General features: G+C 46.6%; 1 protein-coding gene across 6 annotated transcripts in view; it reads right to left on the bottom strand.

The window, feature by feature from the left end:
* EXOC7 (exocyst complex component 7) overlaps window positions 1–18,567 on the bottom strand; it is a 320,098-nt gene that overhangs the window by 20,052 nt on the left and 281,479 nt on the right. For all 6 annotated transcript variants that reach the window (XM_085616945.1, XM_085616940.1, XM_085616944.1 and 3 more), the window contains one exon: window positions 15,307–15,440. In XM_085616945.1, coding sequence (XP_085473071.1) covers window positions 15,307–15,440 — 134 coding nt within the window. The remainder of the gene's footprint in view (window positions 1–15,306; window positions 15,441–18,567) is intronic.

Raw genomic sequence — 18,567 nt, 5'->3', positions numbered from 1 at the left:
TACATGCCTTGTAGCAGGATTGCTGAGTACATGTCAGAGTGGCAGTGACACAGCACCCGTTCAGCACGCATGCACGTTACGTGCCGATGAAGTTCTATGTGATCCCAACTGTGGGCTTGAGCTCGGCGGCCATATTGGACTGGTGTAGTTGAAGTAAGCTGTGGTTACAGCGGGGATACGAAAATGCCCTTTGGCCCAGCTTGGGCTTTGTGGAATACAGGCAAGGTTCTAAACGGATTGCAGCAGTATTCTAAACGAATCAAGATTACTGTTTACAGATGATTGCGATGTATGGTACGTGTCAGAGTGGCAGTGACACAGCGCCCGTTCAGCAAGATTGCACGCGCGCTACTTGGCGATGAAGTCCTCTGTGAGCTTGGCGGCCATATTGGAGTGGTGTGGTTGAAGTAAGCTGGGGTTACAGCGGGGATACGAAAAACGCCCATTGGCCCAGGTGACCTCTGTGGTCAGATGTAACCTGGGGTAGTGCCTGTGTCAACGTGTGTTGACATTATGGCCTTCACCCACTTCAAACCCACGGACCGCAACTCACTCCTACATTTCTCCAGTTTCCACCCCAGATCACTGCGAGAAAATCTCCCTTACGACAGTACCTCCGGCTCCGTAGAAACTGCAGCGATGTGGGAGACTTCAAAGACCAAGCAAAGGATCTAAACAAAAAGCTACTTAAGCGTGGATAACCTAAACACAACACAGAGAAAGCTAAGAAACTAGCACGGAATCAAAGCCACGAAGGGCTCATTGAAATACAGACACGTGAACCCACCCTAACACCGTTGACATGTGCAACTACCTTCAACACCGTCTCTAACAAGGTCTCTCAAATCATAAAAAAAATGGACAAATCCTCAAGACAGGCAATCTATACTGGGACCCTCCGCTTTTATTTCACAAAAAAGCAAGGTCCATCAAAGATGCCTAAGTATCTAAACGACCAGCACCACAGCTGAAGCCTGTGAACACAGTCCTAAATGCGTGGGGGCTTCCCAAACTCGTCGGCCACTTTCCCTGTGGCAATTGCAGTGTGTGCCACATCACTGAAACCACCAAGAATCTCAATCTGGAACCAGGCAAGACCTGGCAATTATGACAACACACCAACTGCAACATGGCACATGTTGTGTATCACATCATGTGCCCCTGCAACCTCACCTACATTGAGATGACAAACAGAAAGGTCAAGACCAGAATCTGCGAACACCGCAGCACCAAAGGTGCAAAAAACACCACAAAAATGACCAACCACTTCCTGGAAGCAGGCCACACGAAAAAATGAAATGCGCTGGGTCGTCATTGAGGCACTGGACCCGAATCTGCCAAACATCGAACACGATCTACTAGAAAAATAACAAAGATGGATTTATCGCTTATCCAGTCATAAGACAGGCCTCAATGACAATATACCATGGAACAGTCTCAGTAGGCCATAATGTCAACACACGTTGACACAGGCACTACCCCAGGTTACATCTGACCACAGAGGTCACCTGGGCCAATGGGCATTTTTCGTATCCCCGCTGTAACCCCAGCTTACTTCAACCACACCACACCAATATTGTCGCCGAGCTCAAGCCCACAGTTTAGCTCACAGAGAACTTCATCGGCACGTAGCGCGCATGCGTGCTGAACGGGCGCTGTGTCACTGCCACTCTGACACGTACCATACATTGCAATCGGCTGTAAACAGTAATCTTGATTCGTTTGGAATAATGCCGCAATCCGTTTGGAACCTTGCCTGTATTCCACAAAGCCCAAGCTGGGCCAATGGGCCTTTTCGTATCCCCGCTGTAACCACAGCTTACTTCAACTACACCAGTCCAATATGGCCGCCGAGCTCAAGCCCACAGTTGGGCTCACATAGAACTTCATCGGCACGTAACACGCGCATGTATGTTGAATGGGCGCTGTGTCACTGCCACTCTAACACATACCCGGCAATCCTGCTACACGGCACGTACCAGACCATGCCATTGCATTTAAAAGCTCAATCCTTCGCAGAATCCCGTAGCAGCCGGGACTACTGAGGATTCATGCATGTTTGAATTGGGACACTCACCAAGACAAAGTAAGGTAGTGCGCGCCCCTGCCCATATAGATGTATGAGCACACACGGATTTCCATGCTCATAATGCCGCAATTCTCGCCCTTTATTTTCAGATTGGGACATCGGAAGAGCACCCCCCACCCGAGCCTCGATTAGCTGCCAAATATCTAAATATAGTGTAATTATGACCACTAACATCACACATTTATCAATCTACATATATTGTTTTTAACAGTGCACTATGTCACATGACTGCATGTATGAACTTCACGCGTGCCCATATCCTGTTTGCATAGCGCGCCCCAGACCACATGTTATACTCCTCATGTGGCCACCACTCGTAACATGGCGCCCCAGTTATAACTATAGGTGTAGCCATCACTGGCTGCACAGGGTGCCACCTTTACCTATAAAGGACAAATGGCCCAGGCCCCAAGAACCTAGCACGTTTAAGCATAAAGCCACTTGACCGCACACTTCAATGCGGCCACCATCTGCCTAGGCATTTGCGCGCTCAAACTCACCAAGGCTGCACAGGAAGCCATCAACCACTCTTTTTCAGGTGCAACATGCCACGAGTCATTGCACGTCGCTGCCAGCATGCGCCGCATTTTAGCATAACAATCACTGTGGTAGTCACCAAGACAATGACTACAGCACCATTCAAGATTGCATTTTATGTTGCTATAATCTATGGGTCTTGTCTTGTCCTCTTGTCCCCCAACAGGTTTTTTTGACAAGTGTCAGAAAGTACGCCGACACTTACACCACTCACTTTAGTGCGTGTGTAGGTACCTCACTGGTTTCACGTGGCATTTTTCACCTTTGCCACTCACTATTCTCACTCACCTGGTCCTGAAGAAAGCCCTATCACACGTTTTTAATGGGCTGAAACAAGTAGACCTCCACACATAGTCAACTAACGGTAATAATCTCCTGATAGTTGCATCACATATATCTTTTAACTATATCCTGAGCCGCCAATATTAAAGTCTAAAGGCAAGGATTCTTAGAGATATTTTTAACATAATCAATTCACGTCACATCACATATCTGCACCACACCAGCTCCGCTGTAACCAGGCGTCGTAGCACAACCGGCCACCCGGTTGGGACCTAATGATGAAGCAAGACACCAACTAGGTTGGTGTGTGAGGGGTCTTTTAAGTACACCTAATGGGACCATGTACTTTTTTTTTTTTTTTTGCAGAGTTTTATACAGCGCGAACTTGACCCGAATCCATCAATGATCAGAGCGCTTTACATAGCACCAGTTACGTTACATGAGGACACACATTCTTTTTTTTTTTTTTGGTTTTTTTTGTTAGGCACGGGGAGATTAAGTGATTTGCCCAGAATCACAGGATTTTTTAGCGTCCTTACCAAGACTCGAACCCAGTTCCCCCAGGCCCGAGGTCGAGCGCCCTAACCGTTAGGCCAACTCCTCTCCCCTACTTACCACACATAGTGATTGTAACACATACGCATAGTGGGTCCGTCCACATTGTTTAAGTCTAGCATTACATTGGGGAGCAGGACGTACCCCCTCTTCTTTCCCTTGCTCCTTGTTTTTCCAGGGATTAAGAAATAGAAAATCGTGGCATATGGTTAGGGGGATGGTGGGAAAAAGGTGTAGTCCCTAGATGATGGGTATTTAGACCGCCAGGCACAGAGTAATTTCAAATCCTCAAGCTATCACAATCCTGAGTCTGACAAGGCTCTAAACTGATCTAGCCCATGTGTCGATCTATCATAGGAGTTATTCAGGAAAAGGCTGAAATCGCTACCTACCAGTGATTCAGTGTCTGGGGAAGCGGCTACCAGGCCCGGGGCATGAAGTAGAAATCGTCCCTGGCAATCATTGTGAGCATACAATGTCAGAAGGTTGAAGGTTTAAATGTGCACTGCAACTTGCAAAAAGAGGAGCCTCCCAGGAATTCCTGCCTGTGTTCGTACAATTTGGCCAGGGTATGTACTGGTTAATAATATCGCTACTCAAGCTGTCTTGCTGGCACTGATGAGAAGAACTGCCTGTTGAACTAGCAGCACCGGAGCCTTTTCCAGTCTTTAAGATGTGTATCGTGTGTCACAGTTGTGAGTCTCTCAAGAGGTATAGAAGGGCTAACCATTTTGCGGGGGCGTTAAGGCCTTTAACATTGAGGCTCAGCACCATAGCCATCTGGGGGAGATAGAAGCGGTTGACACTTTGGACAGATGCAGGAGATCATGTGAGTGTCGAGCAGAAGGAAAGTGTCAACGCTCCTGGGTGTCGTAAATGGCTTGCACTGTGACCTCGAAGGTGCTGAAGGAGCGCTGTACGTTCCTGATGGATTTCATCTGGTGTAGGCCTGAGGGTGCCTCTCTTAGTGATGGGAAGGCAGCCTTTGCTGGGTGTCTTACATCGCATGGTGTCTCAAGGCAGGGTTCCACGGTCTAAATCGTGCGATTGGGGAGACAGTACCAAGCTGGAGCTAGCCTCCTCCATGGTATGTATGATGTGTTTCTTTTTTTTTTTTAAACTTTATTTATTGAATTTTGCATCAAAACATTACAGTCACACAGTTATCATAAGCAAACTTCAGTGGCATTTCAAGGTCTGAATCATTACAGCAGTATATCTGATGTATGTCCGGGGGGAGCGGGAACAGCAAAACATAAATTATCATGAGTCTTGGCGCAGGGACCTTGGGCAAGAACAGCTGGCAGCAGAGCCACACACAAGTCAAGCGAACAATGTAGTCCTGGGAGGTACTTTAGTGGACCTTCCCCATGCAGTATACCTTTCCCAGGGCGTGACCGTCATCCTTAAAACACGTGTAACAGGTATGCAATCCGATCATCCCGGCCTGGTAATCTTGGAAGAAAGGGCAGAGTGGCCACGTAGGGAGAGGAGGAGGCCCGGGGACACATGAACAGAACACCCGCCCCCACAGCACCGCAACAGCTCAACCCTCCCCCCGCGCAAGTTGTGCATCATGAGCAGCAGAAGCAACGCCGTCATGGGCCAGGGGGGGGGCATCCCCGGTCAGGGCACCCGGGTATTGCAGTAGGTAACATTGTAGTGGGCCCCAGATATCGGCGGGGCGGGATCGAGCCGGGAGCAGGTCGGAGTATGCCAGTATCTGCTCTTGGCAGTAGACAAGGTCTTTAAGCCATTCCTTAAATTTCGGAGCCCTCCCCCGACCCCAACGGCACGCTATCCGCCGCTTCCCCAACAGCATCGCCGCCGTGACAAACCTGCGGCTCGCCCGCGGAATGTGTTTGGTATACCCCAATAGGGCCTGCACCGGGTCGGGCTCAAGGAGTAAGTCCACCATCTGTGAGACAGCGGAAAACACTTGGGTCCAGTAGGTCTGAATTGTGGGGCAATCCCAGGACAAGTGCAGGAAGTCCGCATGTGGGGCGTGACATCTCTCGCAGTTATCCGAGTCTTGCAGTTTAAATTTGTGTTTGGTGACCGGTGTGCAGTACAGGCGGTTTAGGAACTTAAAGTGTATGATACGGTGTCTGCTGCTCGCAGAAATTTGCTCTGTCTGTATGCAACAGTAGGACCACCTGTCATCTCCCAGCTCTAGCCCCAACTCCCGCTCCCACTCCCCACGAGCCCGTGAGGATGTATGATGTGTTTCTTTGTCCCAAACTAATATCAGGTGAAAGGGGGGAGCACATCTGTATTTAATCTCTTTTTCACGCAAGAAGCTGGTTGCCACTTTGAGGGCCCGGCCCAGTTGAAGCATAATGAGTGGCAGATTTTGGTAGTCAAACATCGGTTCTTTCGAAGAAGACTGATCCTTGATCCCGTACTTCTGCCATGATGTCTTTTTACAGGCAGTAACTGTGATCACAGGTAAGGGTATCTTGAGGCCGACCACGTGTGGCAGAGGAGTGGCTGGCTCTGTGTGTTCAGTCCAGAGTAATCCCTCTGTCGGCCAGGTTGGGACGTATGTGGTGGAAGAGGAAAATTAAAAGGCTCTCCACGACTCCTACATTCACCTGAAGAGGAACTCCTTTGGACTGAATATTGGAGCAGTGGATCGATTTGTCAATTTTTCAAGGTGGATCTGTAATTCTTTGTTCCATTCTCGCAGCTCTATCAGTTTGTGTCTACGAGTCTCCAGTTCCTTCTCCCTGGCATCTCTGCTAGTATCTAGGGTTGCCACTCATTGCCCCGGATCCGCACATCATTTTTTGACTTCCTTATGATCTTTGGCAATGTCTTCCCAGAGTGCAGCTATATCCTCTCTAAGTTTGACAAAGAGTGCCTTATGAACGTGCGTTTGATGAGAGCCAGTGACGTGTCTTCTTCAGGTTTTGCGTCCTGACTAGATGAGGCTGAGAGCTCTGTGGTGGTTATATCTTTAGGGGAGTCTTATCCCCTGTAGTTTGCTAAATTGGGCTCTCGGCAGAGGGATAGGCCAGCTAACGCTGCCACTCTATCCCCTGCCAGGGGAACTGCAGCAAAGTCAAGTCAAATGAATTACCAGGAGTCTCCAATGGGGACCCACCTTCCAATTCACAGTTTGGGGTTCTTCGTCCCCTAAGAGGGCTCCGCAATGGGTCTGCCAGGCATCGATGAGGCGGTCAGCCACCAGGAGAGTTTGGTCATCAAGTGGGGCGGGCGGGTAAGGGTGTGTGTGCCCTGGTCCTGATAACTATAATATAGGTGTAATCCTCCCCCGCTCACAGCGCTGCTGCTGGGAAAGAGGGCCCCCACTGGGCCGCGACTCAGTCTCCCCCACTTTCTGGGGGGCTCCTCCTCCTGCAGTCTTGGCCTTGGCCCTCGCAGCTCCTCTGTCAGGCGGAGTTAGTCTACAAGTTCCTTGGATTAGCTTACAGTGACAGGACGCCTCCAGAACAAGGTAGGAGGAGCGGGTTACACTGAAGCAATGCCGCAGTCAACCCGCCCCCACTGGTCGGTATTTCATCCATGCGATCTCTTCACGGACCACCACTGCAGACCGCTGCTCCGTCTACCACGGTTTGCTGCGTGGTGTGGCCTACGGAACTTAACGACCTGCCCCTCGGCAGAGGCTCAAACATGTGTGGGTTGTTTCCAAGGCAGCGATTTCGTCAGCTAGTATGCTAGGGTGGGGGAGCTCCTCTAAAACGCTCCTCTTGAGCCGCCATCTTGGCGACGCCCCTAAATGGGATGCTTATGCTATGTAGTTTTGGCAGTAGTGCCAGGAAACCCTTCCTTTAGGCAAAAGTGTCTTTTGAGTAATCCTGAGATGATTTTCTCTCCTTTCCACATTATTGAACAAGTTACTTACCTTCGGCAACAATGTACCTGGTGGAGACACAGACTAGCCGCAGATTCCTTAAATTGTGAATTCTTCCCAGGTGTCAGACTGGATCTGGAAACCTTTTCCAGCAGCACCTCTGTGCGCTAAGGGGTGGCGGTGCATGACTCCGTAATGACGTCAGCTCTGAACATGACGTCGGAAGAGCCATTTAAGTCTCCTCCGGGACGCTGACGTCAGTTTCTTCTGTGAACTTTCTGCGCAGAATGCAGAGTTACCATAGAAACTGGCTGTTGAAACAGTGTAAAATTAACAATTGATGGACAGAATGCAGAACAATGTCATATATTTACCCCAGTACAGAGCTCTAGGCCGAAATCCATCGCTTTGTTGCTCACCATGCCATTCCAGTTTGAACCCAGCCATATGCAAATCAGTCTTGACCCTGCGCCCAATGGGAAAAGTCCAGGCCGAACTGCCAGGCCAGGTCCTCCCTGGACTGGAAACAAGCATCCTAGGACTGGTTTCGGGGTTTCACCTCTCATCAGCAAGGATAGCTTGACTCCAGTGGCATGGAGAGAACGGGACTCGCGTCTGGGCATACCCGTCCCACTTGGGGTGACAAATGCAAAATCAACAATCGATGGACAGAATGCAGAACAATGTCATACATTCACCCCAGTACAGATATCTGGGCCTAAATTCATCGTTTTTTTGCTCACCACCCCATTCCAGTTTGAACCCAGCCACATGCAAAACAGTCTTGACCCTGTGCCCAACAGGAACAGTCCAGCCCAAACTGCCAGGCCAGGTCCTCCCTGGAATATAAACAAGCATCTTAGGACCAGTTTCGTGGTTTCACCCCTCATCAGCCAGGGTAGCTTGATTAAACCCAGATCAGTGACTGGGGTGAGTGTCTGAAAAGTTTCAGTGCTCCGTCCATCATCTTCTTGTGTTTGCTTTGTTCGCCCTAAGTTGGCAGGTTATGCCCAGGCGTGGGTCCCTAGCTCACTTTGCCACTGGATTCATGCTAGCCTGGCTGATGAAGGGTGTTACCCAGAAACCAGTCTCAGGATGCTGGTTTCCGGTTCAGGAAAGACCTGGCTTGGCAGTTCGGGCTGGACTGTTTCTATGAGGTACAGGGTCAAGACTGATTTGACTGGACAACAAGAAAATAGGAATAAAGGCATGATATGACCAGTTACGGCCTTTTAGGAAAAGGGTCAAGGAATCTGAGAAACACGCCATGTTGATCACTGCGCAGAGATGATAATACAGCGTGGAAGATTCGATCTCCTACTCCACGGAACATATACCAAGGGGAAATGGATGGCATGGCAACCCCAATAAGACAAATGAGACAAGACCAAAGGTTTGGAGAGTCCCTAATCGGAAAGCAGAGATAGGAGAAGTAGAAAAAAACATTGTTGAAAGGGAGGACCACTCCCACGTCCAAGGTCAATCAACAAGGGAAATAAGTGAATTGTTATCACCTCAAGGGGTGTTCGCAGAGTGAGAAGGATGGGCGGGACGTTAAGGACTCTGCTGCTGGACTGTGTCTCTATCAGATAAATCGTTACCGAAGGTAAGTAATGATAGAGACATCTAACTGCATATTCCTTAACTTGTGAATCAGATTGGGCGTGGCCAGGCCGGCGACCAAGATGGTCATCTGACCGTGAAACTCTGGAGCCTCCACGATTAACAGACAGCCTCACAGCGCTCCACTGCCTTCCTGGAGGCACCCGCTGCAGGCACGGATCTCCTAGATGCGGCAGTGTGAACTGGGACCCTCGTGAGCAGACTTGACCCAACAGATCTGCCGCGGCTATCTGTTCAGCTCCGGGCCTGACGCAGCCCTCAGAGGGCCGAGACGATCAGGGTCTCCAGTGAGCCTGAGGTCAGGGCACCGGACGTACGGAGCTTCGGTGGGGGCTACTCGAGCCCCGTGGTGATCAGAAGCCAAGGGGCCTAGACTGGGCCGGGTCACCACCACAGATGCGACCCACAGAACGCTGAGGGGCCGAGAGGATGTAATAGCGGGCTGCGGCGGTGAATGCCTGCACCAAGAAGGGCGCTGTTCCTCAACTACACATGAGATGAGACGGAGGCAGCGCGTGCATGGCATCGCTGACATTGGGTGCGCTGGTGAGCGGGGGGGGGGGGGGGGGGGGGGGGGGAGGGGGAGATGTCCTGCCCCCCTTCCCCCTCTGTTTTTCAGATGAAGAGAACATGGGCCGCAGAGATGGACATCGGAAATAAAAACGAGATGGAAGCCTAATGAAGGGCACGTGAAAGAGGCCTTGCGCAGATGAATATAGGGAATGCCTGCCCCCCCATGCAGCAAATACATCTAGGTGCATTAATATCGGACAGCTAGAGGCTAGAAACTAAACCACAAAAGGGTTGAATGTATGGATCCCTGAGAAAAAGATGCACATTTAAGTCGTGAAAATTGCTGGTGACGCTTCAGAGACACACGCTGCCTCTCCTCTCCATTTGTTTTCTCTTTCTCCAGCTTTCCGCAATATTGGATATTGCCCTGATGCATGATGGGGCGCGCAAATCCAAAACAGGGCCGGCTTTCTTTTGACGCGGCCAAGACCCCCAGGGGCGATGAAAAGGAAGGTCCTCCGAGAGCAGAAGCACTCCCAGTGGATGGAACCGCAGCCATAATGGCAGAGTTACGGGCTGGATTTAAGACTATCGATGCATGGTTGGGCATACTTACATTCCGGCTGGAAGATATGCACGGCCGTATCGAACAGCAAGGAACCCACATAGATACAGCGGAACAACGGATATCAGACTTGGAAGATGCTCAGCCCGCTACTAATAAGAGGTTGAAAAGAGCAGAAAGACTCCTCCAGATGGGTGCCTCAAAAGGCAGATGATTTAGAGGCTAGATCACGCCGCAATCATATACACTTAGCTGGGGTACCCAAATTCACAGATACCGGCCCCATGGCGAGCTATGTCGAGAAGATATTGGTGGAGTTATTCAGCAGAGAGGCTTTTTCCTCGACATTTGTGGTAGAGAGGGCTCACGTCACTGGGCCTGTGCAGGGCGCACCTTCAAGACTAATTCTTGCTAAACTCCTCAACTATCACGTCTGTGATGTGGCACTCCGAGCAGCTTTTGAAAAGGGAACTATCACATATCAAGGCATGGCTTTGGCATTCTTCCCAGATTTTACCCCAGTGTTGAACCGGAGTTATGATTTATTAGTTTTTAGTGTAAAGCAGCACCTAAAGGATCAAAGCACCAACTGCGGGCATCTGGCCGCGCAAGACGGGGAAACGTCAAATGTTAAGGCTGACCGTATAAAGAACTGGGTCAGATACACGAGGTGGATTAGAACTAAGAAACTTTTCAGAAGAAAAGTGGACAAGAAGGTAGAGTTGAGCAGGGCAAGGCAGCAGGCTGTGTCTGAGGAGGTGTTGTCGGGAAGTCGTTGGATGAGGCCTCGCTGAACTCATTGACAATGGTTGGAAAAGCTGGATTTCCAGGCAGAGGAGGTCATCATCATTGATGGGGAGTCTGTCGCCGTTGAGACCGGTGAAGATATTTACCTTCGTACTTAGACAATGTTTTTGGAAGTCAAAAACCTCCAGCGGGACGAAGTTGCAGGCTGTAGCTGTAGAGGGCCGAATAAGGCCGAATACAGTCGATGAGTGGTCTCGCTGAATAGAATTTGCTGCGGGGGGGGCAGAATGTAACTGTATTGTGAGTTACTGCATAGTCAGGGGGACCTGCAATGCACCTTGGGTGGACCAGCTGGCAGGTAGGTGCCGGTCGTCTGTCGGTTCTTCTGGCACTTTTTGGTGAAATTTCTTTTAAGTTCCAACTTCTAGGGTTAGGCAGGAGCAGAACCTCTAACATCGCTGCCAAAGGAAAAGGACCCGAGGGCACCAATTGAGGGTTAGAACTCACTCCAGCAGAGGCCAGGTACAGGGTTCAAGGTCTCTGGAGCTTGTTATGTCTCTGTGGCTCACACATGTCCAAGGATATGGTCCAGTTCTCCTTCAAACAGCAATGCAGGCCTTCAAGCAGCAGGGCAGTCCTCCGGTAGCAGCAGCACCTCCTCACAGGGCCCAGGCAGTCCCTCAGAAGTCTTCCACAGATGCAGGAGTGTGCTGAAGTGGTATTCTGAGTGTCTGATATTTATACTTAGTACAAGTCTTTGAAGTGGGGGACACATCCTGAGCTACCCCAACATCTGATACTGGAAAGTTCTTCCCTTCCCCTGAAAAGGTTCCAAGAAGTCTGGGGTGACAAAAGACTAGTGTCAGGTTCCTCTGTGTGTGCTGGAGGCAAGACTTGTTGAAATGTAAGTGGGGCAGGAACAGCTCCGCCCACAGCAATCCTGGAAGGATCGCCTATTCTGCCAACACCCAGTCCCCTTTGTCTCATTATCTGGCAGGAATACCCTAACAGCAGAGCCATTCGTAGTCGTGTGACCTAGAACATTGGCTATAGGCACCAAATGGCTTGGGCAAGAAAATGCCAAACTTTCTCAAAGTGGCATTGGCAGAATTGTGACATAAAATCAGAATTTCCTATGAAAGGGGATTTTAAATTGCAAGATGCCCTTTCTGGTCCGGCGGACCTGTGATTGGCTGGAGGAAAAGTTAGACAAAAACACACATAAAGAAACATGGGAGATTCAAATTGTTGATACCGGCATCATATTGGAGGATGACTAGTCTTAGTAGAACACAGGGTTTCCTCTCTGGCCCGGCGGATCTATGATTGGCTGGAAGAAGAGTTATAGATCATGTGACAGGATATTCTACAGAGGGCTTCGCCTATGAGCAACTTAAAGACACCCCCAATAAAAGAATTGTTGATGTAGGCATTGGATTGGTGGAGAGCTAGTCCTAGTATAAGGGTTTCCTTTCTGGTCCGGCGTGGCAGTGATTGGCCAGAATGAGGGTCTGAGAATAAGAGCAGTCAACACTGTTTAATATATGCATGGATTTTGGCTTGGATGAAACAAGTGATGTGATTAGTACATTCATATAATGGACGAGAGAGAAAACAGGTTTCTCAGAAGGTTGTGATTTGTTGAAAAACAGGCATAAATAAGGTAGCTTAGATAACCTGAAAGCTAGGCGTGAACTCATAGGACATTCGAACCAGGAAGCAGAAAGGATAAAGGTCAGTACTGTGAAGGATATCGCCCTGGGTAGATTGCCTAGATTATTGACTGGAGGATACTTTAGTGGTACCCACAGTTTGGTGAAAGTGAGGTCCAATAGTGCTTGGGGCTCAATTGTAATGTGGCTACTAGCTTACTCTTTTTGGAAAGGAATTTATGTAATAGACTAATGGAAATTGCTGTCTTTTTTGTTATTAATTTGTTTTTTTCTGTAATTGAGGGTTGGTTAGAAAGGTATGGGAGTCCTTGAATCAATATATTTATTTGATGAAGAGAAATTTGTCACGGAGGGTATTAAGTAGGATACTGAACTAAATCTTTTTGTTATAGATAAGATGGGAGCGCAACACGTCATCTAGTGCTACAAAATTGTACCTATGAGGATTTATGAGATAAGAGGAGCCAAACTGAGTGGAAGACAACATTGGGAAATTGATCAAGTGAGTGATACAATTTTCGGGCCGGGGATATTTACTTGGGAAGGAGGAGGACAATATAGATTATGTTTATCCTTAAAAATTATTTTTTTTAAAGGTGTGTTCTGGAATTGGGAGAGAGGGGTTTGCAAGGATATCATGATATTACCCAATCTCCATATACAGGCCAAATGTCTCCTAATAATGGGAACTTTATGAGATGTAAGGCCACCGTCACCTGATCTCCTTACAAAGGCCAAATGTCTTCTAATGATGGGAATTTCGTGGGATGGTAGGCCACTGATGGAATTATCTAATGAATTTGTGAATTTAACTATTTCGAGATGGTTACCTGATCTTTATAAAGAGGGCAAATGTCTGTGAATAATGGATCACTGAGGGTGGTTGGACCATAGGTACAACTTGGGCGATGAATTCAAGAATTGAATGGTTCTAAGAATGTATTAGTTTTGATTGTAAATGGATTATGACTCACACTGGGATGGTGGAAACACGCAGTGAATGGATTATATTAGTATGTATATGGGTAGGGAGTCTTGCTGGGGTGTGTTTTAAGGTTTTTATGGGAAAATGTTTAACGGGTGAATGGGTAGTGGACTACAATTTGTGTGTATAAAACATCATTGGTGATGTGTATGTTTTAAATTTTAGGCACTGATAAAGTCCCACAGAGACGAAACGCGTTGGCTGGGCCGAATGGATTGCTTCAGTCAAAAAGGCATTTTTTCAATAAAATTGGAATCAAAGCAACTCGCAAGACTCCGGAGTAACATTTATTCATCACATCATGACTACTTGATCTATTGCTGGAGAACAGTTTAACCATCTGTTGATTTTGTAACAGATAATCTTGTATAAAATTGACCTTGTGTTGGGGTAGCCTCTTGGCAATGGGGTCACAAAAGTAGAACGTTGCATGAAACAGAATTAGTATTAATTACACACCAGTTTGCCGTTTGGAGCCCACAAATGTTTGATTGATTGACATTGCCAGTGTGCTTTTTTCTAGTACAATTCATTTGAGTCCACGCATATTTCTACCTCCTCCCAATCAAAAGTTAGCACTTATTAAATGTAACAAGGTAACTCAAAGTTATGCAATGAGAGAGATAGGCCTTGTAGGAGTAAAAAAAGAATGTAGGAGTTTTTCACTATTAGAACATGTAAAATTTTAACCGACATGTCCTACTTTTTAAATACATTGCATCCTGCCCTAAGCGCATATAAAGCCTACTTTATGGGTGACGTATATGTATTGAAAAGGAAGGTTTAGGCCTGGCAGAAAATGTATTTCACCAGGATGAAATGGCAGTTTAAATATAGGACTACCAGCTGCAGTTGCAGGCCTGAGACAAGTTTTAAAGTGCTACTTCAGTGGGTGGCACAATAAGTGCTGCACGACCACTTGTAGCGTTTAATTTACAGACCATGGGCTCATGTTGTACCACTTTACTACGAACGTACAAGTAAATTAAATATGCCAATCAGGAGTGGGCCAATTTTACCATGTTTAAGGGAATGGGCACAAGCACTTTAGCACTGGCTAGCAGTGGTAAAGTGCACAGAGTCCTAATGTCAACAAAAACGAAATCAGCAAAGCGAAGGGGGGGGGGGGGGGGGGAGGACGGTGTGAAGGCAATAAGTTTGGGGGCGACTGCAGGTAGCGCCAAGCCCAACAACACCCTTTTAAAAAACACACAATTGAGTTTTATTTCGTGCAAACTCGACCTGAAGATATCAGGTATTAGAGTGCTTTACATGAGCACCAGTTTAGTTACAGACTGACACATTAATTTTTGTTAGGCACAGGAAGATTAAGTGATTTGCCCAGAATCACAGGATGCTGAACGCCGTTGCAGAGACTCGAACCCAGTTTCGAGGGAGGTCAACCGCTCTAGCCGTAAGGCTACATCCTCTACCCTTCAAATACTGCAATGCTAACAAGCCCTCTGGGAGCTCGCGGCATCTTGAGAAACACAGTGTACAACAGATCACCAATTAGCATCCTAGCACAAAGTTCTGGAGTTAGGGGTTGTGGTCCTGGTCCTAGACTATCTCTCCTCAAATTTCTTTGAAAAACACCAGTATGTTCCTGTAAATTGCTCCACATTGTTCCCCTTCATGGCACCAGTGAAGTCTTCCCAAAAAAAACCATACTTTTAGTCATATTCTTAACCTACTTATGGAGCCACTAGGTGTGCTTCTAGGTAACAAAAAAGTCTCCATATGTTGATGACATCCAATTATTCCTCAAGTTTTATTCACCTCAAGTCATTCACAGACTAAATCCTGTTCGCTTACCACCAGTCTACCACCTTCTTTGAAGGTTTTGTAAATTACTTCCACACCTCCGCAGTAAAGAGATGGGAATTTCTTTCCTAATGAAGTATCTTAAACCCTCACCTCTGCAGGAATGCGGCATAATCATTCTGTATGATTTTCTTCTGTGCTTGTCTAATTTTGTCCCTCTGCTCCTGGTCTGGGATCGCCCAGGCTTTCTGGATTTTACACAGCTCCTCCAGGCCGTCATTAAAACCCTGGAGGCAAAAGAAGAGACAAAAAACACAATGATATATGCACTAAAGTAACCTCAGAAACAAGGATTGTTTACAAAGCATAAGTGAAGAACACTATTCTACTAACGGAATTATAAAGAACAAGACTAGGTAACCTACATCTGAGAAATCACAGACAGACAACATGGTTGTACAGTATTAAACTTTGGTGCACCGCTGTAAAATAGAAGTCCCCACATCTAAACGAGATGCATAGCCTGAAAAGAGAGAAGTCTGAATTGGTTTACCTTATTTTGCAACGAAAGGGTAATCATCGCCTTTTATATAAATAAAGTGGATGTGGACTTTAGACAGTTCTATCAAACACCTGAATTGCCAATATGTGGGACTGCCTTCATGAATTTAGGTCTACATTTTTGGATCCATATATAGGCTGAGTTAGGGGAGAATAGTCACTACGATGCTCTACTGTCACAGGTAAAATACCCTTTTCCCCACTATATAGGGAAGACCCCAGCTGGGAAAGGAGCACTATGGAAAGGCCATGAAATAGCACTAGAGCAGAAACTGAGGTTAAGAGTATGTAACAAGACATGACATATTTCTACGTTTGGCTGAGTCATCTCTGGAAATAAATTAAATCGAAATCTGAAAGGGCAGAGGTACACAGCTCCACCCATACACGTCTACTTTTCAGACGGTGCCAGTGAAATGTCTAACTTCTTTTATCTTTATCAAACTATTGAAATTAGAGCTTTCAGTACTACGGGACAATCACCCTAAAACATTTAGCCACTCCCCTATAGTTAAGAGAGGAAAATTGCTAGGTGTTTTCCTTACTGTTGCTAATTTTTCTGAAAGCTAAACTGATACATCACAAATACCATTAAAAGACACAGCACTAAAGTTCATTTTAGGGAAAAGTTTGCCTTAATTTGGACTGCAAAATGTTTCTACTGCTTTCATACACTTTTTTCTTATTAAATTAGGTGCATTGTTTTTCAATCTCATTTAGATTTTTCGAAAACTGCATGGTTGTTCTAGGTTTGAAAATGCAAGTCTTTTTGCAGCCTGCCAAACTAACTGCACCATTTTATTTTCCAGAAATTATGTGTACATGCAGGTTCTTCTTCTCTGAGCTGTTTGTCCTAGTGTATCCTTGAGGGCTGTGCAGAAAGAAGTTACAATCTCTTACTGGTGCAGAGTGATCCCAAGTACAGTTAGCACTACTGGACCACCAGTCCCTAGAAGCATGTTCTGTTGCACTTCAGTGACATTCACTGGAGACCAGGGATTCTCCTCCAGTAAAAGTATTATTCATGTGCCATTTTCACTAAGATAACAAACATCACACCAGGGGTGGGCGGAACTGGCGGAGTTCATTCCACAGAATGATATTATAATTCTGCGGAATTCCACAGAATTCTGCGAAGGGCCAGAGTGGGCACCGCAATGTGCAGTGCATACCCTTTGCACCCTTACATAAATATGTAAGGCCATGAGGGGTATCCACTTCAGTGAATACCCCTCGGTAGCCTTACATACTTATGTAAGGGAACCGAGGGGTATGCAGTGCACACCAGTGCAGTGCACACCCCTTGGTGCCCTTACTTAAGTATGTAAGGGCATCAAGAGGTATCCACTCCATGTGCATACCACTCAGCGCCCTTACATACTTATGTAAGTGGGGCAGAGGGGTATTTACTGCACCGCAGTGGTGCTTTACAGGGCTGGAAGAGGGAGCAGTACCTCTATGTTTAAAAATCATGGAAAATTAAAGTTTAATCTGCAGTGGTGTTTTTTTTGTTTTATAAATAGAGGGTCTGCTCCCTCTACCAGCACTGTTTAAAATCATTACAGTGCTGATTTAATTCCACCGGCGGAACAGTGCAATTAATTAGTAATTCCAGGTTACACGAGTAAAACGGAATTACTATATTACTCCAATTTCACCGGCAAAGCTAAAACTTCCGCCCATCCCTACATCAAACAGTGATGGATGATGGAATGTTTACATTAATTAAAGCACTGTTAATTACTCTGTGAAGCATTGCAGGTTTTTTGAATCACAGTGACACTCCCGATAGGGACCTATGTCAGGCAAAATATTGTTAGCCCTGCTTTAAGGGGGAGGTCTATTTTGAACTGGCAATTCAGGCTCTGACTGAACACTGCGGGCCGCAAGAGTGATATGCTGCTTGCTTGAGGCCAATATTACAGTAAGCACCTAGACCCATAACTGGGCACAATCACCCTACTTATGGCAACTCTGAAAAACAAAAAGTGATCGTAGCTTGCAGTTTCCCCTTACAATGGGCATGTGATCAAGTAGTATGGGCTAGACTGTCCTTTTTAGGATTTGCATATGGATGGTTGTTGTATGTAGTGGCAAAGTGAGCAAAAGAAAGATGGATCGGAATGTGGCAGAGAGTAATCACTAGTTGATCTTATTTAATTCAAGTGTTTCATCCATTTTATTTACTCACTTTTGTGCTGGAACTCGAATCAAAGACATTGAGTCTAGGAAAATGTGCTAAAGGCAGGAGTACCTTCCCTGTATTTTATATCCAGGTTGTTTAATATCACAGCTTGAATATATTTTTCCTAACCATCTCTATAAAAAAAACAATTGTAGTGGTCACTCAAATCAAAGGACTTCTAATGATAAGCAACAGGGACTCTAAAATCCGTAATTGGATGACGGGTAAAAAGTCCACCCTTACTTCAAGCATAGACCTGAATTGAAAACAGAATGGTGTGCTTAAATTGACACAAGAATGCCGAAGGATTGGAATCCTTTGGCATAAACGTTCAATAACCATTGGGTGGTGTTTCTATACCCTGGTAGAGTGACCTCATTTCATTGCATGCTTGATCTACAGCTACACATGAGCCAACATTTCCTCTGAAAGTCTGTCAATATTCACATAGATAATGACCATGGATTCACGTACATCAGGTTCCTCTTCTCTCTCTCTAACTTTCCTTGTGAATACTTGCGTATGACAGATATCTGTTTGAAAAGTAAGACCTTATCAATAAAATAATGTCACACATATTTGCCCAAAACCTGTTGACTTTTGCGGAGACTGCATTATGTAAATCTCTCTGAAATTTATGCCCACGGATTTGTATCCCAACCACAAAC

Source organism: Triturus cristatus, chromosome 7 (assembly GCF_964204655.1).
Source record: "Triturus cristatus chromosome 7, aTriCri1.1, whole genome shotgun sequence".
NCBI classification, from domain to species: Eukaryota; Metazoa; Chordata; class Amphibia; order Caudata; family Salamandridae; genus Triturus; species Triturus cristatus.
This window is presented reverse-complemented; position numbering and strand designations above follow the sequence as displayed.